Raw genomic sequence first — 26,710 nt, 5'->3', positions numbered from 1 at the left:
CAGCAAACCTTTCTAGCTACCAAGGGGTGGTTGTACAGGTTCCAAAAGTGCCATGGTATAGATCAGTGGGTAGCAAAGATCAGCAGACAGCCAAGCTACAGATGACTTCCCAGCTACCCTAAAGCAGCATATGGAAGCAGAGTCCCTCATCCCAGAACAACTGTACAATGCAGATGAGTCTGGCCTCTACTGAAGATGCTACCAAACAACACCCTAGCAGTAACAACAGCTGCCAATTAGACCTTGGGCTACAAACAGGTAAAAAACAGATGCACCACCTTCTTTGCCTGCAATGGGACAGGTACCCACAAACTTGGTTGCAGGCAAGTTTCGATCACCCAAGTGCTTCCACCATGTAAATATGAACAATCTACCAATGTTTTACAAACACTCAGCCAGGTCATGGATGACAGCTAGCATATTTGAAGAATGGTTCTTTAAGTCATTTGTCCCTAGTGTTAGGAGCCTCAACCTACCGGAGAAAGCTATCTTCCTGCTAGATAACTGCTCTGCCCACCCACAGGGAGACATTCTACAACCCAGGGATGGCCAGATCAAGGTCCTCTATCCACCCAAGAACACAACTAGCAAAATACAGCCCTGTGATGCTGGCATCATTCAAGCCTTCAAAAACCACCTACAAGAAGGAGCTCATTCTGGAAATGATAGAATTTCTGCTTAGAGTTCTAGACTATCCGAAGCAGCTTACCATCAAGGATGCCAGTTACTTGTCAGGCAGAGCCTGAGTTGCAGTGAGAAGGAAGACCATAGCCAACTACTGGAACAACATAGCCAACTGCTGGTACAGCCTTCCCACAGCCCCAACAGCCAGAAAAAGAGGAATTCATGGGATTCACTGAGGAGGAGAACAGCATCTAGAGGATCACTTAGAGGACACAATGACCCTACAAGACTTAGTTAACAGGTGGCAGGAAGCAGAGGAAGCCATACTCCCAACAGAGACAGACTAACAGACATCCAGATTGTAGAGCAGATTAAGGAGGAGCCAGAAGATGACACAGAGGGAGTGGAGACACCAACCCCAGCCAAGTCACACAGAGAGAGTGTCTCACACCTCAAGAGGCTTACAGAATACACTGAGTGTGAAGACTATGACCCAGTCTACACCATACACCTGAAGAACCTGCTCAGGCAGACACAGATTAAGATGAGGAAAGGACTGTGCCAGAAGCTAACAGACTTTGTTTATGTGATCAAATAAAAAAAAACTATTAAATGTGAACTTTCATACAATGTAACTTTATTAATTAAACATACTTTTAAGGGCTTTCAAATCATTCACTAGGTGGCATGACATCAGAAATGTAATGTAAAAGCATTTCAAAAGTATTTATTGAAAATTCTTATTTTAGAGTCAACTGGAACTACTTACGGAAGTAAACAATGTAAATATTTCTTAAAAGTTGTAAGTGCTTTAATTCATGATATTTTAAAGTAATTTATAGGTATTGTATAATAAATGTTAAACTTGATTAAATATGTTTTTTTTTTTGTTTGTACACTTTACTAATCAAACCAAATATCTCATTTTCTTCTATTATCACCTGCCCCCCACTTACTCGTGAATCTACAGCCCAGATAGAACGTCTTTTTCTTGGACCCCATCACCCACGTTATAGAGAGGGAGCACTGTATACAGTAAGCATTTTATATCAAAATTCCAATACAAGTATATATAAAATTGTCATTGAGATAAAATATTCCCTACTCAGCAACTGCAAGTGTACACAAGACCAGCTTGTAGTTATCCAACAAGCTTTGAATCAACTATTAAATCGCTGTATGAAGAAAGCCAAAAGATTGGATGCTTCAACTTCAAGATTGTCATGCACAATTTTCTAGAAGCTTGACAATACTGAAAAATTTATTTACACTCAATATGCTTAATAAAATATCATTACTTGGAATGGAGAATCACACTTTAAGTGAGGTTTACAGGATAGGGCAATGATTAAAATGAAAAGTTGTAAGTTAAGAAGTGTGAGAAAAATAAGAATTTGATGGCCAACATTGTGTCAATCTTAAATTTTTGTAAAAAAATGCAGAGAAATATAATCAATCAGCGATGTGACTATGAAATATGTCTGGCTTTAAAACTGTTATTTTAGAGCCCCAAAGATATGGCAACTGGAACTGTTGGTGACAGTAAACATTGCTGAGTTCTGTGTCATTGTGTGACTGTACTTGTATACACACACGCATGTGTGTGTGTGTGTGTGTGTGTGTGTGTGCACGCGCGTAAAGCCTGTGATGGTTGTTCCATTTTTCGCTGTGAATTATGGTTCAGAATATTTGTTTATTCTAAAATTAAAAGTAGAGGGGAGATTCAGTTGATATCTTTATAAATGCTAAGGAAACTTATTGAAAAGCTTTATAGTACCTTGTTAAGTTATATGCTGTATGAAATCATGTCCTGAAAGTAAATACTAGCTACTATAAAAATGATCATTGTCATCATCATTTAGTGTCCACTTTCCAAGCTGGAATGGGTTAGATGGTTTAACTGGAACTGGTAAGCTGGAGAGCAGTACCAGGTTCCAGTTGGATTTGGCTTGGTTTTTACGACTGGATGCCTTTCATAATATCAACCACTCCAAGAGTGTAGTGGGTGCCTTTTATGTGTCTGTGGGACAGGTGCCTATTAGGTGTCACAAGCACTGGCTATGACTATGATTTCACTAGGCTTGGTGAGTCTTCTCAAGCACAGCAAATCACCAAAGGTCTCAACCATTTGTCACTGTGTTAGTGAGACCCAACATTTGAAGATCATGTTTCACCACCTCATTCCATGTTTTCCTGGGTCTACTTCTTCCTTTACTAGAGAAAGGAAGTGTGCAATGGCTACTGTTTGCTATTTCATGATATATTTTCACAGAGAAAATATGTTTGCAGCAGAAGTATTCTGAAAACTGACCTAGTTGCAATTAAATTTCTTCAGCATTCTTGCTGGTCTTCAAATTAGGAGATTATACATTTAAATCTTAACTCTTAGGACAATGTGATCATAACAGAAAGTAAATGGTCACAGCTATAATGCTGAGCAAAAGCTGAAAGTCCAACCTCAATTAACATTTTGTAACTACAAATTAAGGGTGCTAGGCTTGCAAGTTTCTCCAATGAGCTACTCAACACTAACAGCTAACAAAGAAGTCTTCTTACAGTTGAATGTCAAGAATTTATCAATGTAATAAGGAAAGGAAACAAATATTGTTGGATATTATGGATATGCATAATACTAGATATGCTTATCAGAAATGCCATTATCAAGTGGCTTCACAATAAACTTCTTTTATGGTTAGTTTGTTGATTTCAAGTTTGTGTCTTTCAGTTACAAAGAGTAAGATAGCTGAGTTGATAAGGAACTAGACAACATGTCAGAAAATTGAATCTGGTCACTTATATTATGTTGAGTCTTAGCTCTCAAAAGTTATATTACTTTGATGTTTTACACTGGGTATAAAATAATTTTGTGACAGGAGTAAATATCAACTAGATCAAAACATTTTCATTAAGTTGGCACTGTGAACATTATAATTCATCATTTTAAGCAATGAAGACACTGCAAAGCCAGTGAAGGAGCCTTTACACAGTTGCTTGACCAGGTACAAATAATAGCCAAACTTTCTCAGCTCAGACTCTAATAACTAAAAAAAAAGAAACAACAGGTTGAATAACGTAGATCTAGATTCACTGCCTAACAAAAAAGGAGATGGAATAGTTACTGCTGGAACAATTGTTCATACATCTGTTGGATGAAATCTGACCTGATGTTAAACAGCAACAAGACACAACAGCAGCGATGTTATGGAACTGATGAATGTATATTATTGGTTTGCAGTGACAAGATCTATTTCTTCCAAGGGAAAAGCTATATGTGAAAGAGAAGCATTCTATTCATGAGATTTATCTTCCTATCTACTATGGAGATCAAATATAAGCATTAGTAGAATGGATTCTTGTGAGTCAGAAAAAGAATGTTTATCTGTGTGAGTGTGTAAAATTAACTCCTTTGTTCCTTCCTGAAAACACGATCTGATTTGACTGTCATCTTTTCAAGTTAGGTTCACATGAGCTGTTTGATTTAAATACAATTCAGATGGAAATAATTTCAGCATGACTAGGACCACAATAATATCAAGTAATTCAATTTCTTTGCACAGATTATTTGATTTTTATTCAAATTCATTACATCTTTAGCAGTAAGATACTCCACATCACTCTACACCAAAATATTAACTTGCTTATAGAGAACTCCACTGTATATCACTTCTTTTTTTATTTTATACTTCAAATAATGAACAACAGTGCCATTAGTTACAGGTCTTTGATGGTTCACCAAAATCCTGATGACAAGACTGGTATGAGTCCCTGTTTCTCAATGTAGAAGAAATTTTTACAAGAGACTGTTCAAAAAGCATGAATTTTCAGTTTTCTTAAAAATGCTTACATCTTTTGTTGATATAGGTATATATACACATATACACACCATATATATCAGCATTACTATTTTTGCATCCACTTTTCCATGCTTGTGTGGATTTGCAAAGATCCTTTCCAACAATGTCTTGCCATTTGCTGAGTTTCTTTGTCACTTTGTGTAAGATTCAACATATCGAGATTAGCTTTTACTGCTTCTTTCCATGTTTTTCTTGGTCTACCTCTTTCCAGGCACTTCTTTACCTAAGTATTACCCTTCACAATCATCCCATTTGTTCCAACACAGTCTTTGTTCTTGCACATTACAACTGATTCTTCTTATATCTAGTTTATCTCTCACTTCATTTGTATCATGTTGTTCATACACACTAATATTACATGTCTAATGGAGAATACTTGCTTTATGGCTTTTCAACCTCCATACATCTTCTGCAGTCAGTGTTGACTCTCAATCATGCAGTATTGAACTTCGTATGGAAGCAACATAAAATTTACCCCTCACTTGAAGAAAGAATCTCCTCGTTGCCTGATGAGGCATTAGCTCCCTGAACTGTTCCCACCTTGTCCTTATTCTAGCTACTATGCTTTCAGAGCTTTCTTCTCCATTGCTGATTAGGCTGCCCAGTTAACAAATGCTATCATCTATTTTTATGGAGCCTGCTAAGCATTGAAAAGAATTTATTTCAATACTGCTCAGGTCAGTTTTCATATACCTTTATCTCACAATTTCTATCAATCAAATTCCACTCAAAAGATATTAGTCAATTCAAGGTAGACACTCACAGTGAAGCACAGTGAGATTCAAACAAAGAAGCATATGGTTGCAAAATCAACTTCTTAACCATACATCAATGCCTGTGCCCAAATAACTCACAATAAATAACAATTCATTTACCTTAATATACAAGATTGGTATTGTCTGTTTAGACTTGCAGTAATGTCTAGCTACTCTATACACAGTCTCAGGAACATATTCCAGGACTAAATTCAGGAATACTTCATCTTTCTGAAACATTAGAAAAAGAAAAAGAAATTTAAGATTTTTAAACCAGATTCAAAAACAAACAATAATATCATGTACTGAAATACATGACAACATCAGTTAGTTAAAAGTTAGCAAGTTTAACTGGTTAACAGCTCAAGTCTCATCTACTGAAATAGTGTAGGTAAACTCTAACAAATCAATGAAAATTTTCAACCTCAAACAGGTTTTTTCTCCTTATATATATTTCTTGGAGCCACAAACTCAAAATAACTAAAGCATAACATTTTTCTTGTTACTGTTCCTAGATATCAACTTAGCATGAATACAATTACACATGGGAAATAATATGATCTTAACATGTTTACTTTTAATCAACTGTGTTTTAAAAAAGTTTTACATACACTTACACATAAAGAACCACTCTCATTTACAACTGAGCAACTAAATATAACCCAACTGTAGACACTACTCTTTACCTCAATTCCAATTAATAATCAACAAAAAGAGAGAAGGTTCCTTTACTTGTAGTGAAGGAAATGTATCTAGGAAGCTGGGCATCAGTGTAAAAGGGTCTTCTATTAAGTTACAGTGAAGGACACCACTCAAAGGAAGCAGTCAATGTGAATTAAAACTGATAAAGGGGAGAAAGTCCTGTAAGACAATATGTCTCATGAATCAGTGGCATGATAATTACATCCAGTCAAAAAATCCTAAGCAATAAATAAGCCACACCATATACTGAATAATAATTGCAATTGTATCAACAAAATTGATATGTATTGTTTTAACATTGCACTAATGAGTAGTGTCAGGTGTAAGCATTTATGAACTATTAACTGCATAAGAGTGCACATTTTTAGAGGTGATGGCAAGTAGGTCAATGATACAGAGAAAGAAGAGGGGGGAGTTGAACTTTGGAGCATGCCAAAGTTGATTCAGAGTGGTGCAGAAAGTGCTCCATCAGCACATACTCTGAGAGTGTGATCTGCTAGGAAGTTACCATTGCAAGAGATGAGAAATGCATAAAGCTTGTAGACAGGAAGTTTCAATAGGAGATTCATATGGACATGGTTGGAAGTTTTGGTAATGTTGAGGACAATAGCATTGCTTTCAGTGAACTTTTCAAAAGATATATGACTTATGAGAGCAGATCTCTGGTAGATTTAATTCTACAGAAGCTTTACTATTGCTCAATGAAGGAAATTCAAAGTGTAGGACATCATTGTTTATGGTTGTCTCTAGTGCCTTTGAGATTACAAGTGAATGCAACAAAATGGTAGTTGGTTGGGTCAGAGTGGTTGCCTTTCTTGAGAATGGGACACGGTGCAGTAGATTTCCAAAAATGAGAGTAAATCCCCACAGAAAATGAGACATTAAAATGCTTGGTAAATATAGGAGCAGTGTTTGAATGTAATGGAACATTGTAAAGGTCAGTAGCTTTGTTGGTTTAACCCTTCAGCATTTAAACTGCATTTATCCAGCCCAAATATTTTACATGTTTTATGTTCAAACTGGCTAGATTTGGCCTCTCACACTTACCATACAATGTCAATCTAAAAACATAGAATCACATCATTGAAATCTCAAAGCTATGAGACGATGCATGATTAATTCAAACCAATTTGAATAAACACGCATTATGTTTGACAGAATAATCAGAATGATAAAGGGTTAAAGCAATCAGAGGTATTTTCTACATTTGGTAAGTGTATGTAAGATAAGGAACTTGACAGGGTTAAAAGATTTGGTGGAAATTAACCAAGGATGTGAAGTGTTGAGTTGGATGTGAAGCAGGCAGTGAAGGTGGGGACTTTTCATTGCTGTTAAGGATTAGAGGAAAAGAAGATTCCACAAAGTTGGTGGAGATTCTTTATGTAAGAGATCAAGAGAATCAGCTGTAATTTTGGAGGTGGAAAGTTTTAGGGCTCAGCAGTGCACAAAGGATAGTGGTCTTACAAGAGTTACACTGTTCAGTTTTGGAAAGTGGGTGGGATTCTCCAAAGATTATTTTTCATCTGAACAGCAGCAGTGCAGTTATGTGTGAGTTACTGGGAAGTGAGGTGTTGACTGAGGGCATTAAGTTTTTATTGTGCGTATACAGAGGGACATGTCTAAAAGAATAGCTTCATTTACTTGCTAAGCTGTTTCTTATTGTCAGGAGTGAAACACATATGGAGGGGAGCGTCTGGAAGAAAGAGAGTACTGTGTAGTATGTGGTGAGTGTTGGATAGTTGCAATGAGGTTGGATGACCATGTAAGTATGATAGGTAGAAATAGAGTTACGGGTTGTCAAAAGTTAGGTCTTTCAGGTGAGAAAGAGATAAGTGTGTTTGAGGTGTCTGTGTGTCAATTTGGAAAGTAAACAGAGGATGACACAAGAGATGTAGAAAGTTGAGAACTGAAAAAGATTTGGCTTTTGGAGAAAGGTGAAATACGATATATGAACTTGATGTAGGAGAAAATATGGTCTAAGAGATGCTAATACTTTGAAGAATACACAGAGTGGTAAAAGGAACAGGTGTATTCTGGAGAAGACAGAGGGAGACTTTGACTCAGAGTAACAAAAAGTCATTATTGCTGAAATCCAAGTGAGAGAGGTGAGTGACAGAGTAGAGATTGCATATGCATTTTTGAAGTTTCAGTACAGTGTAGTTTGAGTGTAGCAGAGATGGATTGTAGATAGGATGAGAAATTTGCCTCTAGCTGGAAATAAGTGCTTGTAAGCTGGGCATTTAGGATAAGAAAAAGAATAAAATCTTATTAGCATTGCCATGATTTTCACCAAAAACCTGATGGGTTAATTCAGATTCTTTCCATAATATGACTGCCACTTTGAATTATCTTCCATGAAGAACAATTTTACTACAATCAATTATACTCGGTAATTACTATTTGCTCTAAACAAGGATATTTCAGATCACTAAATATCATCATACACATCGTGTGAATAAAAAATGCTCAAATTTGTATTATCGATACAAAACAGATTCAGTAGCATTCAACCTAAGCCAATACAAATACATAAAATTAGAATACAATAGTATTTTTCAGCATTGAAATTTATTCAAATTTATTCATCATGCAAATTATTTTGTAAATTCCTCCTATTTATCATTGTCCGTCAGGCCATAACAGAGGTATTTAAAACTTGAAACCCATGGCAACTACTATATGCTGATGACATTGCTCCCTCAGCATAATCTGTAACAGAATTAGAAAAGAAATTCCAGGTGTGGAAACAGAACCCAGAATTAAAGGGTCTTAAAGTTAAATTAGCAAAGACCAAGGTCCTAGTAAGCAAGAAAGTGGACAAGACCCTTCACTCTTCAGGTAAATGGCCTTGTTCAATATGCAGAAAGAGAAGAATAAAGGTGATACGCTCTGCAGGATGTGCAATGTCAGTGTATGTGTGCCAGAGTACTGGTGTATCATGAAAATGGTTAGGCATAAAAGGAATTATATGCAGTGTGAAAGAAACGAGACTGTGCTGATTTGGTCATGTGATGCAGATGGAGGAGGACAGTTGCATAATGAAGGGCTGATCATTTAGAGTGAAAAGAAGTTGTGGAAGAGGGAGGCCCAGTAAAACATGAGACAGAGTATTGAAGACTGATCTCAAAACGCTGAGTCTTACAAAGGAGATGACAGGGGACTAAGATATGTGGAAATACTGTACTCAAGAAGACCTGCCCACCACAACAGAATTGATATTCTAAAACAAAGGTACCACATAAAGAAGCTTTAGTGTGGCTGCTGATTGCACATAAAAAGCACCCAATACACTCTGTAAAGTGGTTGGCATTAGGAAGGGCATCTACCTGTAGAAACTAAGCCAAAACAGATTATGGAACCTGGTGCAGCCCCTGACCGTACCAGTTCCTGTCAAACCGTCCAACCCATGCCAGCATGGAAAATGGATGATGATGATAATGATATAACAAAACTAATTTACCTTTTCACCTGAGGAATAGAAAAAATATTTCAGTTTTACTATGTTCTGATGTTCCAATTTTCTCATGATCTGTAATTCTCGATTCTATAAAGAGAAAAAGAAAATAGAATTATTTTATTTTATTTTTTTGGCTCACTATTGAGATAAAAATGTGGGGGTGTGAGTAGAAAAAAGAGATGGCAAGGGGAAGCAATAAGGGGGAGAGAGGAGAAGCAGGAGAGAGAGTTCAGGGGAACATTTAATAATATTAAAAATTAAAATGAAAATAGAATTTTTATATTTTTCAGCTTCTCTTTTGATTAGTATTTTTTTTTAAAAACGGAATAATACGATATAGTTCAGTATTACATTCGATAATAACTGCTTCTAACATAAGCACAAGGCCAGACACTTTTGGAAAAGGGTTAGTCACAATACTTAACAGTAACTTTATCTTACTGAATCCCAAATGGATGGAAGGGAAAATTAACCATGGTTAATTTGAACTTGAAGCATAAAGTGACTGTAACTAAATGCCACAAGGCATCTTTTCCATTTGTTCTTATGAGTCTGCCAACTCATTGCCTTAAATTTTTTTTTTTTTTTTTAAAGTTTGCCTAGAGGAAAGGGCTGTGCCTTTGGTCTTTTCAAGCTGTCTGAGATTGGCGAGATTGATTTTGGTAATGTTCCATTTGAACTATTGCAAGTCAACAACAAGAGACAAAAAACAAAACATTTGCAATGAAAGAATCCAAAGGGCCAATTTTATCAGAAGAAAGGACTAATGTGGGGTGCCAATGTGGTCTGGCAAAAATTGCATGATGGGAGAAGAGAAGAGCCACTTGAAAGCAAAAGCCTCATTTTCTTTTTTCAAATTAAAAATCAAACAGAACGTTTTGAACACATTTGTGATTATCATATAGTAAATTCAATATCCAGATAGTAATATTCAAATAGTAAATTCAAATATCCAAATCAGTACCTTTAGCATCTTAAAGTACGTGGTAAAATCTGAAAGTTTTAGCATGATTTCATCCAAATTTAACAAAGAGTACAAATATTTTTATTACACATTTCAACATCTAGCTATTTGATGACAGAAAAACAGTTGACTGAAACCTTAACTATGTTCACTTTAATGTTTGTAATTCCTATTGCTTCTGAATTGGCCATGTAAGAAAAACAAAAGTCAGTTATATGTATAAGTTTTAATCCAACACTAAACACAAAATATACCAAACTTCACAAATCATCAGCATGATTAAACCTCCATTCGTTTTAGAGTTAGAATACTGGAAGTTGAAAAATTTATATTTATTTGGAATAAGTTTAAGAAAAATAATGAGAAAAAAACACATGGAAATCAAATTGTTGGATCAGGTGATGAAAGTTACAGAGAGAGTCATAGCCCAACTAATTAGGGAGAGAGTTAGCTTAGATGAGATGCCAGGGAGAAGTGCCACTGATGCTATATTTCTGGTAAGGTAACTGCAGGATAAATACATAGCCAAAGATAAACCTCTGTACTTGGCCTTTGTTGAGTTGGAGAAAACCTTTGACAGGGTCCCCTGATCCTTTATTTGGTGGTCAAAGCAGAAACTAGGGATAGACGAGTGGTTGGTGAGAGCTGTACAAGCTATGTACAGGGATGCTACCAGTAAGGGTTGGCAATGAGTACAGTGAAGAATTCAGAGTACAAGTAGGGGTTCACCAAGGATCGGTGCTCAGCCTTCTCTTGTTCGTCATAGTCCTCCAGGCAATAACAGAATAATTTAAGACAGGCTGGGAGCTCCTCTATGATAATAACCTTGCTTTTATTGATGAATCACAACCAGAACTAGAGAAGTTCCAGGTATGGAAGCAAGGTCTAGAATCAAAGGGCCTTAGAATTAACCTAGCAAAAACCAAAGTCTTAGTAATTAGGAAGGCAGCCAAATCACAGATCCCTTCAAGTAAATGGCCCTGCTTGATCTGTAGAAAAGGTGTAGGTAGAGACTCCATATGATGCACTCGATGTAAGCTTTGGGCACATAAACAGTGCAGCAATATCAGAGAAAGGTTAACAGGGAAAATAGCTTTTGTATATGGAAGATGCACAAGCACAATAAACACTGAAAATGCATAGAAAATAGACTCTATCAACTGCCAGGGGAGCAAGCTAGGGGTAGTAGATAGCTTTCGTTATCTAGGTAACCAAGTTAGTAGTGAAGGTGGATGCTCTGAAAGCGTAGCTGTGAGAATAAGATTAGGCTGGGCAAAGTTCAGAGAGGTCCTACCTCTGCTGGCAACAAAGGGCCTCTTTCTCAGAGTAAATGGCAGATTGTATGATGCTTGTGTGCGAACAGCTATGCTACATGGCAGTGAAACATGGGCTGTGACAGCTGAGGATATGTATAGACTTGGAAGAAATGAAGCCAGTATTTTTTGCTGGATGTGCAATGTCAGTATGCATGTTTGACAGTGTGTAAGCATCTTGAGAGAAAAGTTAGACATAAGAGGCATCAGATGTGGTGTGCAAGAGAGACAACTGCGCTGGTATGGTCATGTGATGTGTATGGATGAGTACAGCTGTGTAAAGAAGTGTTGATCTCTGTAGAGGGAACCTGTGGTAGAGGTAGACCCAGGAAGACATGGGACGAGGTGGTGAAGCATGGTCTTCAAACTTTGAGCTTCACAGAGGCAATGACTAGTGACCGAGACCCTTGGTAATATGTTGTGCTTGAGAAGACCTATCAAGCCAAATGAAAACGTAGCCATGGCCAATTCTGATGTCATGTAACTGGCACCCATGCCGGTGGCACCTTTCAAGCTTTGGGCCTCATGTTGGCAAATTGGCTGAGTTCTTTTCAAGCGTTAGGCCTCACAGAGGCAAAGTGGCTGAGTTCCTTTCAAGCAACGGCCCTCAGGGAAGCAAAGTGGCTGAGTTCCTTTTGAGTGTTGGGCCTCACAGAGGCAGCAACCAAGACCCTTGGCATTATATTGTGCTTGAGAAGAAGACTCATCAAGCTAAGCAAAATCAGTTGTGACAGATACTGATGTCACGCAAATGGCTTGTAAAAGCACCCATTACACTCTCAGAGTGGTTGGCATTAGGAAGGGCATTCAGTCATAGAAAACCATGCCAAATCAGACTGGAGTCTGGTGCAGCCTTCTAGCTTACCAGTCCTGGTAAAACTGTCCAACCATGGACAACGGACGTTAAATGATGGTGATGATGAAACCATTGGTTTCTGTTAGATGAAGCTCAGAAGGGTCAGATGCCTGATGACTTAAGAAATTCCTAAGAAGGAAAATTAGTCAAAACGCTACTTGTTTTTGGTAAAATCTTAAAATAGTAACTGTAAACAAAGACTATTATGTGCCTGACAAAACTCCTGCCAAAAAAAACAATGGAAAGTGGTCAAGCCTGATACATTAAATTCAAATCATAAAGAAACCAAAATATAAGATACTTTTAAAAAATTGCCAAAATAGCAATATAATCTTCTACATTAATTTGTTATTTGATAATTAGCAAGTTACCACCTTGATCAACTGCTTCATGAGTAAGGTTTAAAACTGCTAAACCAAATGAAATGGGTGGTTATGAAGGTAATAGTTAGGCTAGAGCAGAACAGAAACAACATGAATTCTGGGTTTCAATTAAGAATAGATGCCATATTTCTAATGAAAAAACTGCAAGTTTTACCTAAAAATAATTCATATTGCTTATTTGATTTGAAGATATTTGAAAGTTGTTAGGTTTTGATTATTAGGTTGTGCAAGCTAAGGACTAAATGTGGACTTCAGAAATAGAAGCCCACCAGCACTCTGATATTCAAATAACTTCATTTCTATGATAGAATAAATTCAAGACTAACAGAATTTTGATAAATTTCATGGTTTTAATCAATGGTTAGGATTTCTACAGCTCTATAGCATCAAAGAAATGGTCTGGTTCACAAAGACAATAGGCATAACTTGGCAAGAATGCAGTTATAGTTGGAAATATTAAATAAGTTTTCTTGAATTTGCTGCATAAGAGTTAGAAATGGGGATAGTGAAGTAGTTAGAACCTATTATAACCAGAAGTCTTGAGAACATTTGGTTCTTACAGAATACAAGAGTCTATTTTTTGCATAAAAAAGGTAAATTGTATGAGTCAAATATCGGAAGTGTAATGATAAATAGTTGTGAAAGTTGGACAATAAAAGGATATTTTCAACAAATGGAGAATGCACATAGCTGAATGTATTATAATATGAGTAAGAAAGTTAATGTATATGTAAAATAATTAAAAGTGAAGTTTGTAATTTAAAGCATTGGATAATATAAAAACTTTGGTGTGTAATAAAAATTATATGATGGTAACCAAGTCTGACAAAAATGCAGATAATTCTGGTTAAACTCTGGCAGTTTAAGATAATGTGTGAACTACTGAAGAATTTTGCTGATAGTAAGTCAATAATGAATATATAAATGGAGACAACATGAAACAACAGAAGAATTACCAATGCAAAAAACAGGAAACTATACAATACTACAAATTCGATCAAAATGTGCTATTATAAAATACAAAGACATAAAAAACAAACCTTATGATGACGATATTTATCCCAGGTCGACCAGGACAGACCTACTATCAAAAGACAGCCTAGTCATGACCCTCACATCTTTTATCATTATCTGATAGTTTTTTGGCAGGCGGGGAGTTGACTTAGCAAGAAAAGTAAGGGTAACATTTACAACCATTTGGGGACTCTAAGATTGGTGGAGAAAAGAGAAGAACCAAGACTCATGGGTTATCTTTAGGCAGGAGACTTGGTCCAAATTCTTGTAGCAAACTAGACTTTGCTGAAGGTGATGGTGTTAAACTAGGTACTGAATCATGTCTACCATTCAAGAAATGGTACAGTTCATTCAGTAAGTTTCTACATAAATTGCATATACATAATTTCCCTAACAAGACTTGGACTGATTTAAACTTATGATAGAAGATAGTTGTCCAAAAGATCACTGGGATCAAACCTAGACTCATGTGATTCTAAGCAAACTTTTTAATCCTGGGCCATGCTCGTGACCAGTACAAATTGAGAAATAAATTTTTCGCAAGTTGGATGAGCACATACAACTATATGTATTAAACAAGTACTAACCTGTTTAGGATATCCTCAAATTTTAGTGTAACTATACAATTTACAAAATGTTCACAAATGGGATGAATATATTTAGTTCTACTGTTGAACTGATGCCAAATATGACTAAATGTCCTTAAATTAAAAGGTACAAGTGAAAAAAGAAAATCTTTTAATGAGCTGAAGAGTTTATTTACGTTCATATATTTTCTTAAACAACTTGGGTTTAGTCATAACAATAAGATTTAATCAAAAGATTTGATTAAAAGTCACATGGTATATAAGTTACAGAACAATGTCAAGATGTTTTGTTACTATTCTATTGTGAAAAATAATCATTCTAATGTTACCTAATTACAACATAATTTGACCTTTTCTCATACATAGACACCATGTTAATTATAACATTTTTCTTTTCCAGTGACCTTCTGTAAAAAAAAAAAAATTAATGCTAACTAATCTTAAAGGGTATGGTGACAGTACTATAATAAATCTGTTTACCCTTTATATATATATATATATATATATATATATATATACATACACACACACACATTACTGTTAATCTTGACTTCTAAATAGAAATTGTCATCAATGAGAATAAATTTTTCATGAAAATTAAGAGAATATTTAATTAAAACTAAATCCTTTACAAAATCAATTAGTATAGTCTTCTAATAAGATGAATCTTTCATTAAAAGGTTTCAGAAATGTTCAATGAGACATTAAAAGATAGAAAATGGATAGAAAAATACTATTAGACAGAATAAGAAAGACAGGAGAAGCAAAAAGCATAAAAATCACTCTTAAAGGGAGTTGAAATCTTGCAACTTGTTATAAAATCTCTCTAAAATGGTTGACAATTACCAGTGGACAAAAATTTCAATGAACATTAGTTACTAATGTAGATCTGTATGTCACAATAGACAAACTGAAATTCCAGGTCAGCAAGAGGATATGTTCAAACATATTTTGGTGTGACAAAGCATATCTATCCAAAGACTTCTGACCCAACATTTTAGTCAATTTAACGAAATGGCCTACATTTCTTTGATTCTAGTGATTTAGAATTCTGTACTTCATTGGGAATTAGGTGTCACACTTCATATGTATATTCAAAAGGAGTCTATGCAAGAGTCATTCAAATTCATTTGCAGGAAGCTTTCACCTGATTTGTTTTTAATTATTCCAGTGATGAGCATTTCCCAGTGAAGTTTATGACCAAAGAAGGTGAATAAATACTGTTGTTTACTAACTGAATGTCATAGTAAAAAGACTTGAGGAGTGAACTGCAAATAAGTATTTATGTTAAGGTAGAAAATGCATTTTATAAATACTAGTAAAATTTAATTCAACTGCAAGTAGAAAAGAGAGATGTTCATTGATTAGAAAATGATTTTGGATTTTCAATGGCTGAGACATGGTTAAAGATAAAAATAAAAAGGCTGTGTCACATGATCCAAAAGTATGTTATGTGTATATAATAACACTTGTATGTTTTTAAATCTAGTTAGAAGTGCAAGGAGAAGTTTGAAGTGATGAAAAAGCAGTTCAAGAATACAGTATCTGAAGGTAACGTGGTGACTAGCATGTAATCAGGACTGACAGATTTTAAGTATTAAGGAAAATGATGATGCATAGTAAAGAAAATGAGTGATTTTCTATTGTCTTCTGCAATCCACAAAAGAATATTTGAACTGAGTGCAGCACATTATTAAACTAGTTAATTATAGAATGCCCAACTGCTTGCAGTATCTGTTAACAGCTTTATGAATTGAAACAGTGACAATTATATGCTACTGTCAATTACATAGCAAAGTAAATTATTTCATAATTATTAGAGCCTGAGTAAAGTGGGTTCTAATAAATATTTGAGCTGTGGGTGCAGATTTTGATGGGAGAAGTTGTAAATACTTGAAAATATTATTTTATACAATTTCTTTTCGCACATTTCTGCTTGATAATTTTATCTACTGGAAAGAAATGACCACACCATAAATGAAATTAAATTTCAAGTATTAGTTCCTTAAATGATTTTAAGACAATCTTTTGTTCATTGTCAACACATCTAGACTTTGGTGGTTAATAAGAAATCTTTCTCTGAAGATACTTTTACAAGCAACCCCCCCCCCCCCCCCGCCCCCCAAAAAATACACAGATGAATAAATGCCACAAATGTTTAGCAGGGAATCCTACTTAAAAACCTGTAATGGCATTCATCTTCCATACAAACTTTTATGTTTTAAAGAAGATGCAAAAGCAAACCAACATTTTTACATTCTTAAATTCATAAAAGAAAGGTGTCGAAACGCTTAGTTTTAGAATGGTGGCAGCTGATGAAGGAAATGTTCTCTATGTGGCCTGTGTGTTTTCCGTACTCTGTTTATGTTCGGTTTTTCATTCTGACCAAAGCCTTGGAAGAGGATTTGGTAGATGGAAACTGAAAGAGGCCCATTGTGCCCCAGCATGGCCGTAATCTAATGACTGAAACAAGTAAAAGATAAAATGTATGTGTGTGTGTGTGTGTGTTTGTCTCTGTCCCCTTCCATTGCTCGACAACTGGTGTTGGGTGTGTTTACATCCCAGAACTTAGCAGTTTGGTAAAAAAAAATCACCAATAGAATAAGTACCAGGCTTAAGAAACAAAAAAAAAAAGAGTATTGAGGTTGATTCGTTTGACAAAAACTCTTCAAGGGAGTGCCCCAGCATGGTGACTGAAACAAGGAAAACAATAAAAGAATATATATGTAAATAAAGAAAATCAAAAAATCTCTTTAGAATTTGGGATATTTCTGGAAGACATTTTTAATGGCATTTCTGAAATATCAATCAAGATATTAACCTTCACTAAAGTAGAGAAATTGAAAGAGAGTGTTCATTCACGTGTATCTAGAATTACAAAGAAAATGGTATCAGAAATGCCAGAACAATAATAACAATGAACTTACTGAGTAATTTATTTAGATTATATTTCAAAATATTGAAATATTTTCACTATATTTTCAATACAAGTGTGTAAAATATAAAGGCCAGGATTTATATAAACAATTATGTTAGACATGCTAATTAAATTCCATTTTCAGTGAAATTGTAGAAAAAAGAAGTTTAATTCTTTATAGTAGCTCATAATGTAAGTTAAAATGTATATAGTAACTAGCTCTGAAGGTCAAATATTTTATTTTTTCCTTTTTGACAACACAACAAAAATAATTTCTTTGAAGAGCCAACATAATTTATGCTTAGATGAAATCTAGAGTAAATGCATAGCAGTTCTTCACAGGCTAATTCTATAAGTCCATCAGTCTTAATAGTTCCTGAAGGGAAGAATCAATATAAACAACTCGTTATTTCAATTCCTACCCATTGAAGAGATAATCTTATTAAGACCATAACCTAATCAAAAATACAGAATTGTTGCTCACATTTTTGAAATGTGAAAACTGAAAGCTGAGAAAAAGGTCTGAAGTTGGGCATAAAGCCTAAAAATCTAAAAGCAATCTCATTCAGAGATAGAGAAAACCCAAATCAAAAATATGAAACTAGTGAAATTTAGTATTGTGTAAATAAGTCAACAAGTAGGTGAATGAGACTTGAAGTAGTATACTTGGCAAGTTGACAAATAATTCCAATTTATTTATTAGTGCATCAGCTGATAATGCAGAAAAACTACCAAACATAAGTACGATTTTTACCTTTTTTAGAAAGGAAACCTTATTTCTACAAGGACACAAATGCAAGGGAACAATGACTAGATAATGTCAGAAAGATATTTGAGAGAATATATTTTAGAAAATAAGAAGACATTCAGTTGATCTAGGAGAACCCAAACCTACCTCGAAAAAAGCAACAAATGATAATTCATTTCAAACAAATAAAATTAAATGAACTAAAATTGTCCTCATTTCTTTCTCAAGGCCAGATGAAGAATAAGTTCAGCACTGAGTGTCCAGTGGCTACAGTAATGACCCAAGCTAGTCAATGGTACTCATTTAAAGCTATGTGAATTGACTTTTGAGAGTAAAGTGATTTCATTAGATACACAGGACTGAACTGGAGATGAAATATTTGTTGACGTTTTGGGTCTACTTATACAGCAGCAATTTCTTTCTTATTAAAATTGCTGCTTATTTAAAATATTGTGAGAAAGAGAGGGGTGGGCAGAATGAGTACACCATGTCCCTACATGTTGTAAGAGGTGACTTAAATGATTGGTAACAGGAAGACATCCAGCTGTGAAACAATGTCTCAGAAAGCCTGTCCAATCCATACTAGCATGCAAAAGCAGATGTAAAACAATGAATACTCTCTCTCTCTCTCTCTCTTTCAAAGAGGCTTAGTTTATGCTTTAGAGTTACAGAATAGTTTTAACTAAATATTTCTTGGACCCTATTTTGAAAACTAAATAATTTGGAAAATGTGATATGAGAACTGCTTTCATTGTAAACTAAAGGGAGGCATTTTGTCTGATCCACAAACCTTCATGGAATTCTTCAAACAAAAGTATCACAGAGGAAATTCTTTCAATTTTACACAGCATGAGCTCTTTTGAATCTGATGGTTCTGTCTTATTTCTAAACTAGGGCCAGTACTGGACATGCTTTCCTATTGATCAAAGACAATCACACTTTTAAAGTCTTCAGTAAACAAATGAAAAAACAATCCAGCATTCTTCTAATCAAAAACATTAATCTTATTTGTCTTCTCCAACTTTGCCCTATAAAAGGATAAGTAAGGGCTATGAAGTAAAAGTATGGTAACATGCTAAATTACAAAGTAAATGTGCTCCTCAAAACATAAGGAAATCCAGAGTTACTTTAGACTACAGCAAGCATATCAATGTAATGTGATACTATATAGTTAATAAGGTGAGTGCCAGACAGTAAAATATTATAGAAAATGAAAGTTTTCAACTTATTTCTGAAATGCTACTGAAAGTTCATGCTACAGCCAACATAGAAACAATTTGAAATTACAAATTCTAAAGAAAAGGATTTTCTTTTATTCTTTTATTTGTTTCAATCATTTGACTGCAACCATGCAGGAGCACCACCTTGGAGGGTTTCAGTCAAACAAATTGACCCCAAGACATTTTTCTTTAAGCTTAGTCTCTTTTGCTGGACCACTAAGTTATAGGGACATAAACACCAACACTGGTTGTCAAGTGGTGATGGGGGGACAAACAAAGACACACACACACACACATATATATATATATATATATATATATATATACAACAGGCTTCTTTCAGTTTCTGTCTACCAAATCCACTCACAAGGCTTTGGTAGGCCTGAGGCTATAGAAGACATTTGCCCAAGGTGCCATGCACCAGGACTGAACCCGGAACCATATGATAGGGAAGCAAGCTTCTCCTACAGCCATGCCTGTGACTTGTTTGCAAGAACAAGAAATCCTAGAAAAAAAAGGCAACAAAATCAACTGGTGTGAGTAGGTGTGAAAACTTTATCATCGTCAATTTTCAGATTTTTTACTGTCATTTAAAAAATGCATATTTTGCGAATTAAAAAAAACTAGATCCGAAAAATACATCACCATATGTATACATGTTACATTAGCATTGATTAAACAGATCTGTAATACAGTTGAACTCTAAATACAACATAGATAAAATATACTAGTTTTCATGATACATGAAGGATGAGTGGGCTTAACTATACTATTTCGTTTGAAGTTTAGGCAGGTGAGTTAACATTAATTTTACTAATGGTACAAATTGAGAGAATTTATGATACTAGAACTTTATGTGCACATGCAATGTGTAAACAACTGCATGTGCATTCATTTTTTTTTTTTTCATATACATAATGTCTGTTTTTCCATTCTAACATGTGTTTGATGGGAATTTATTTGAGGTAGGATTTTATGGTTGTATACTCTGATTTTCAAGTAAAGGATTTTTTATTCTACAGGTCTTTGAAAGCACAGAGCAACTGGTCACAATGTCAATATTTCAATTAACTAATGACACGTGATGCTGTGAAACATCAATATCCATGCACATATGCCCATGCACACATGCATGTTCATACATATCAATACACACACACAGAGGACAGGCTTCCATATAGTTTTGCTCTACCAAATTCACTTACTAGATATTGGGACTGAACCTGAAGCCACATAGTTGCAAACTTCATCACACATACATGCTTGCATCTTGTATACATACACATATATATACTTGTAGTGGCAAGTATTTCTTAAGAAGGCAGTACTAAGTTAAAACTCCTTCCAACAAGTGTAGCTTGAAGAGCAATAAGCTTTACTTTTTCAATACACTACATTTAAGATGTAATCCCCAGTGGTGCTCCTACTACCAAAATTATGGGCCATGGGATTCCCTACATGAATTAGGTTAAGAGAGAAAGGGGGAGAGTGGGGATGCATAGATATATGTGTGTATCATTACAGATACAGAGTTATACACATATTCATTTTTTTTTTTTTTTTACAGTAAATGTGAAAGTGGAGGTCAACAAATAGGACAGCAACACTAATTTGAATCTTACGAAGTATTCATTTAATTATTAATATTTTTCATTTCTGCATTTAAAATATATATACAAATAATTTTGATCCGTTCATAATTTCAATGATGAATTAATATATGACATAGGAGAGATTATCCTAATATCTTGCACTTAAAGAAAGTGATGAATACTGGAAAAAGGTGACGATCCAGTGAAATAATGAAGCTGTTTACTAACAAGTGTTCCCAAATCTTGGCAAAAAGCAACATTAAACAAATAGTAATTAACTGATAATTTAAAAGACCTAAGAAGTTTCATTTTGAAAACAGAACAAGTAGAAATGAACAAATTTAAATACAAGAGCCATATTAAAAAAATGAATGCTATGTTGCCTTTGAGGTTTCACACCATTTTGTAAAACTATTTAGACAATTTGTTGAACTTCTCAGCTACAAAAGCTAAGTGATGAATATGAGAACAGAATTGAGAATGGTACTGAAAATAGAGTAAGAAGCAGATGTGTCAGTTGATAGCATCAATAGCCATTTCTAATGAGAAGTAGAAGGGAAAAGTTTTCACCAAAATCATTGAAAATATACTTAGCAAAATGTCAAACCATATATTTACTAACTATAGCTCTTTATCATGTGAAAAAATTCTTTTCATGTTCTTAATGTTTGCTCATACAGCCTGCAGCCAGACAAAACACAGAAAATGTTTTCCAAATGTAAGGGTATTATTTGAAGGGAACCCATATATGAATAGCACCTGTGGTGTGTTGAACAGTTTCATGAAGTTAGATGATGGTACAGACAAAAACAGGAAAAGAAAGAAACGTTTTTTTTTTTTTATATACTAATAACCTGCACTAAAATTTGAATATCTTCTCTGGTAGTTAATCATCTTATGCAATTAAGACAAAGTTTGCCTTTGAAGAAAGACGTCATGCATTTACTGTATGATGTCAAACCTTCTCAGCAACTTAAAAAATGACATTTTGTTATTTTATATAGTCATTTGCTAAGAAGATGATGGTATTTAAGAGACTAATAAAATGAGTTTGTGTTTTAAATGATCTGAAAAGGAGATGTAGTTGGGTGCACTGTATATGTAGCCTCTACTCTTAATGTCAAAAGGGTGTCTAAGCAAACAATGGTAAATCAACGAGAGCAGAGAATGGAGAACCTAAAAAAAAAAAAGGTCCTTTATTTTGTTTATTTTATTACAGTGATGAGATATCCTTTTTTCATGTTTTTTGTGTAAATCAATAAACTCTGTAAATTTGAAATTTTGCAGTGTGTCAAAAGCTGACAAGATAAGTTTCAGAAGGAAAATACAGATTCAAACACAAATGCAATAAAACTAATCAACAATGCATATAATTATTTCTAAGACAGTATTTTCTGACTCCCTTCCTTCATTTTAAAGAAATCTATCTTTACTTGTTGAACTTCATCATTTTGCTAAAGCATACCTATAGAACTGATTGATAACTTTTGTAATAAGTAAAATTCATTTACGTTTTTCAGGAAACTTTACGTACAAATATTTTTGTCAGCTTCATAAACAAAATTACAACAGTAAATTCAAATTTATTTTTGACCAGTTATTAATTTTCAAATATCCATCATAGTTTTGAATTCTATCAAGAACACTGCAGCATATTTTTGTCAAATATCAAAAAGAAAATTACTAACAAATTGAGTGATTTCATTCAAATTAATGACTATTTTCTTCAGAAAGCTCTATTAAAAAGCCATCCAATATCTAGGTGATTATTAACTTTTGATAAACATTAAAATGCCACAAAGATAATTTTTAAAGACAAAATATAAAAAGCAAACTTTATAGTGTAACATTTTTAATCAAAAGTAGTAGAAATAATAGAGATGTTAAAACTGATATAAGCTAATGATTAATATCAAATGTAACTCACTTTGAACCGTTTATCTTGTAAAACTTTCTTGATTGCAACCAGTTCACCCGTATCAGTAAGTTTGGCCTGGTAAACTACTCCAAATGAGCCATTGCCAATAACTTTTGTATCGGCATAGCCAATTTCTTGTGGTCGGTCTGGACCCTGACCAGGGGTGGCTAAAACTGTAGTTACTTTACTTCCATCTTTATCTGAAAATCAACCAAATAAGAAATTAAGAATGATTTTATTGTTATTTTGTTTTCAAAGAACATACAGAAATTTATGAATTTTTAATTCAAATATTTGACAAAAACACATCATTTTAAAACTTAATATATTTTAGAACCTACCAAGAACAAAATTAAGCTGTTAGTTTCAAGAAACATATCAAAACATCAAAGGATGATGCCAGGATCAATGATTTTTAAGCATTTTTGAATGAAACACATTGAAATCATAATTAAAACCAAGTGCTAAAATAAATTGCTAAAATAAACAATTGTTTTAAAACAAAAGACATTGATTTCATCCATTAATCTAAAATAGCTATGACATCATATGCAAGATGCTTGGTAGTATTTTGATGACATGTATTTTAATTTTGCCATGGGTATAGTGAAAAAGAACAAAGCTTTGGATTAAAATATCTACTTAAGAAAGAGGTGTAATTCTCATCATCTTATTCAGTAGTGAGCTAGCGTGTGCCACCCTTGAGTTTGCTGCCCTAGCTCCATTCCCACCTCATATACAAGATTATACAGCAGACCAAAAATGCCATCCCATAAAAGCATTACCCAAGGCAGATCATTTCCAATGTTCCCCCAACCCCACCTAGCTATGCCTCTGATCTTAGTTAATGAGCATTTAGATTTTTCTCCTTTTATGAACCCCTTTGATTCCTATTTCACTCAGATGGACCCTCATAGTCATTCAATGTTTAAAAAATCCTATCATACTTTTATAATTAAATATTATGAATTGTATAACAAAAATTATAAAAATATTTTTTGTGTTGTAGAAGTATAGCCAATTTAATGTACATAAATTTTAACAATAAAACCTTATATGGACCCTAGTTGAGAAACACTGATTTATATTTTCAAATTTGATACTTTTGCATAATCATTTTTAAAAGACCATATTTATCAACACACACACAAATTTCCCTAATTAGAAGTAAAGGGGGGTTACAGCAAAAAGATAGCAACCAGAATAAGGAAAGAGTGGAAAAAGTTCAGAGAGCCACTGTCTCTACTGGCAACAAAGGATTACTTCTCTCCTAATGAAGTGTTGATTGTATAATGCCTATGTGTGAAGAACAATATTGCAAGGTTAGAGACAGTGGCATTAAATGTAGATGTGTGAAAGCTCGAAAGAAATGAAGCAAACAATGACAGAATACAGAAGTGAGCTGAGAGAAAATATGGATGTTTAAGGAAATAAGCCATGGTATGGAAAAGAGAAAACTGTACTAGTACAAATATGTTGCATATGAAGGATGAAAGGTGGGTGAAGGAAAGTCAAGTGATCCAAATAGAAGGAATCAGTGGAAGAAGATGTGAAGAAGTACTGGAGGCTGAACTCTGGATGTTGTATCTCACAGGAAAAGATGACAAGTAACCTCAATAAATGGTGAAAAACTGCACTGGAGGAGAACCATTCAGCCAAAGCTGGTATGAAAAAACATGCAAAATGAAGATTACTATAACTACCAATATCTGAAAAAAAATTTGTGTGAATATTGTAATCAATATTCCATTTTACTGGCTTCACTTTTCAAATAACCTGTTGCAATTCCTGCAATTATCTAATCCCAAAGTAAAACAGTAGAATCCAAGGAAACAAGTGATGGTCCATGTCAACAGATAGATCATTTCACAAAGTTGATTGAGTTAGTTTACTGTGAAAAAAGTCTGGCATTTTGGGCAGGATGCTTTATGGTACGAGTTAGAAATTCCTAGCAATATTAAAATATACAGAAGTATGTACACAGCTCCATATATAATTTAATATTGAAAATAATTTTAGTGTTTCAGTTTAATTCAAGCCTCACTTCATACACCCACTCCACAATAATTATTGAGGACTTTATCCTCTATGGTATAGTCAGAAGTAAGAAAGTGAAAGATATATAATGTCCATTAATTGAATTCATTTTTTGGAGAGTTTATTTTGCTCTGGAAAATTCTTTGAAAGAAATTTTTGTTGAAAAATGAGTACAATACTAGTGCTTTAATTATTGAATACTTTATCATTATTATGATGCTAGTGCATGCTAATTTAGTTAGATATTTTATCTTGATGTTTGGTGACAAGTTTCCTCAAATCTCAAGAATTTTCCTTACAATTCTTGTAGGCTACAGAATGGGACTTTTCTGCAGGTTAACAATGCAAGAAGAAAATAAAAGTATAAATTATAAAATTAAGAAAATAAATTGTACTCAGTGATGCACTGCTACATCTTCCAATCTTCAGAGCATAACTACATTCCCAAAATAACCACTATTGCACATAAAAATATCAACCAATCTGTATGTATATTTAGTCACTTTAGTTGCCAACAGCCTGACCAATCAACAGGTTATTTGGTTATCAGTTACCAGCAGTACTATGAGCGACTAAACAGGCAACCCTAATAAGCCCAAATTTTTCGTTTTCCACCTCAATTTTTTCTTTTTTTTTGCATATAGAATTCAAATTCACAAAAATTTTCTGAAAACTCAAAAAAATAAAAAAGTTATGAGGGGATTATATGTCGTGCACAATTCTGTGGTTTCATATCAAAACACAAGTGCATAGGGCCAGTGCCCCAGCATTTCAGGTTCTAAGGGTTAATATCTCTATTATGTATTGAATGTTATGGCTGGCCTTGGCTAAAAAACACAAAACACTAACTGGAAAATTCAATGATAGAATGAAGTTATGTGTCAGTATCTGTGATAAGATCTCTGAACACCTGCTACAAAAGGCACCTATCATTGCCATGTCTGTGCAAAAGATTGTGTAGGTCATTAGAAGAACTCAGACACTCGCATCTATGCTGCTTGGAAACAATCAAACAATAGCATTGCTCAAAGTCAAGTTGCAGTGATCATGCATGGATATTTACCCACTTGCTCACCAATATATTAACAATTTTTAAACTTCTCTCAGAAGATGGTGACAAATGTAGTTGAAAACTCAGTCTCCCCTTCTTTTGCTTAGAAGAGGAAATGTAATATATTTTCTTCACTGATAAAACTCAAATTGTGTTCAATTTGAAATTGGTTTACCCATAAAGCGCTGGGATTTGCACTGACATACATGGACTGCTGAGCACATTTTATGAAAATGAGACTAGCATGCACACATAGAAAACAAAAAATAGTTAAAATATCTTCTTAGTATATAATGGTGGCAAGTTTTACATCATCTGAAAATTCATTAGTTGAACTATTTGTCCTCTTGCATTCTGGGGAGTATCAGAGCATTTGAGTGACATTAGACCCTAACAAACGCCCAAAAATAAAATGCATCTATCTGGGTCACAATCATGGCCTGTCAACATGTGCCTGATGGCCATGATTGTGACCCATTGAGCTTTATGTGTTAATGCATACATGTGTCTATCTGTCTGTCTCTGCATTTATACATATATATTCAAAGTCAACCCTTTTGATATCAATTTGACTGAGATCACTGGTTCTATGATACAAAGCTACACATGAGACCACCTCCAAAAAAAGTACTGTGACTTTGTCAACATTGAGAAAACTCATTTGAAAAATTCTGAAGAATTATAGCTATTCTACACAAATGATTTCCACTTCTGACAT

The 26,710-nt window shown here is 34.3% G+C and overlaps 1 protein-coding gene across 1 annotated transcript in view; it reads right to left on the bottom strand.

The window, feature by feature from the left end:
- LOC106867885 (glycogen synthase kinase-3 beta) overlaps nt 1–26,710 on the bottom strand; it is an 84,881-nt gene that overhangs the window by 17,234 nt on the left and 40,937 nt on the right. The window contains exons 2-4 of the mRNA XM_089352727.1: nt 22,914–23,104; nt 9,396–9,479; nt 5,354–5,464 (exon numbers count right to left, since the gene is read on the bottom strand). Coding sequence (XP_089208853.1) covers nt 5,354–5,464; nt 9,396–9,479; nt 22,914–23,104 — 386 coding nt within the window. The remainder of the gene's footprint in view (nt 1–5,353; nt 5,465–9,395; nt 9,480–22,913; nt 23,105–26,710) is intronic.

This window comes from Octopus bimaculoides, chromosome 5 (assembly GCF_046866305.1).
Source record: "Octopus bimaculoides isolate indiv1 chromosome 5, ASM4686630v1, whole genome shotgun sequence".
Lineage (NCBI taxonomy): Eukaryota > Metazoa > Mollusca > Cephalopoda > Octopoda > Octopodidae > Octopus > Octopus bimaculoides.
Note: the sequence above shows the minus strand (reverse complement) of the source record. Positions and strands in the feature narration are given on the sequence as shown.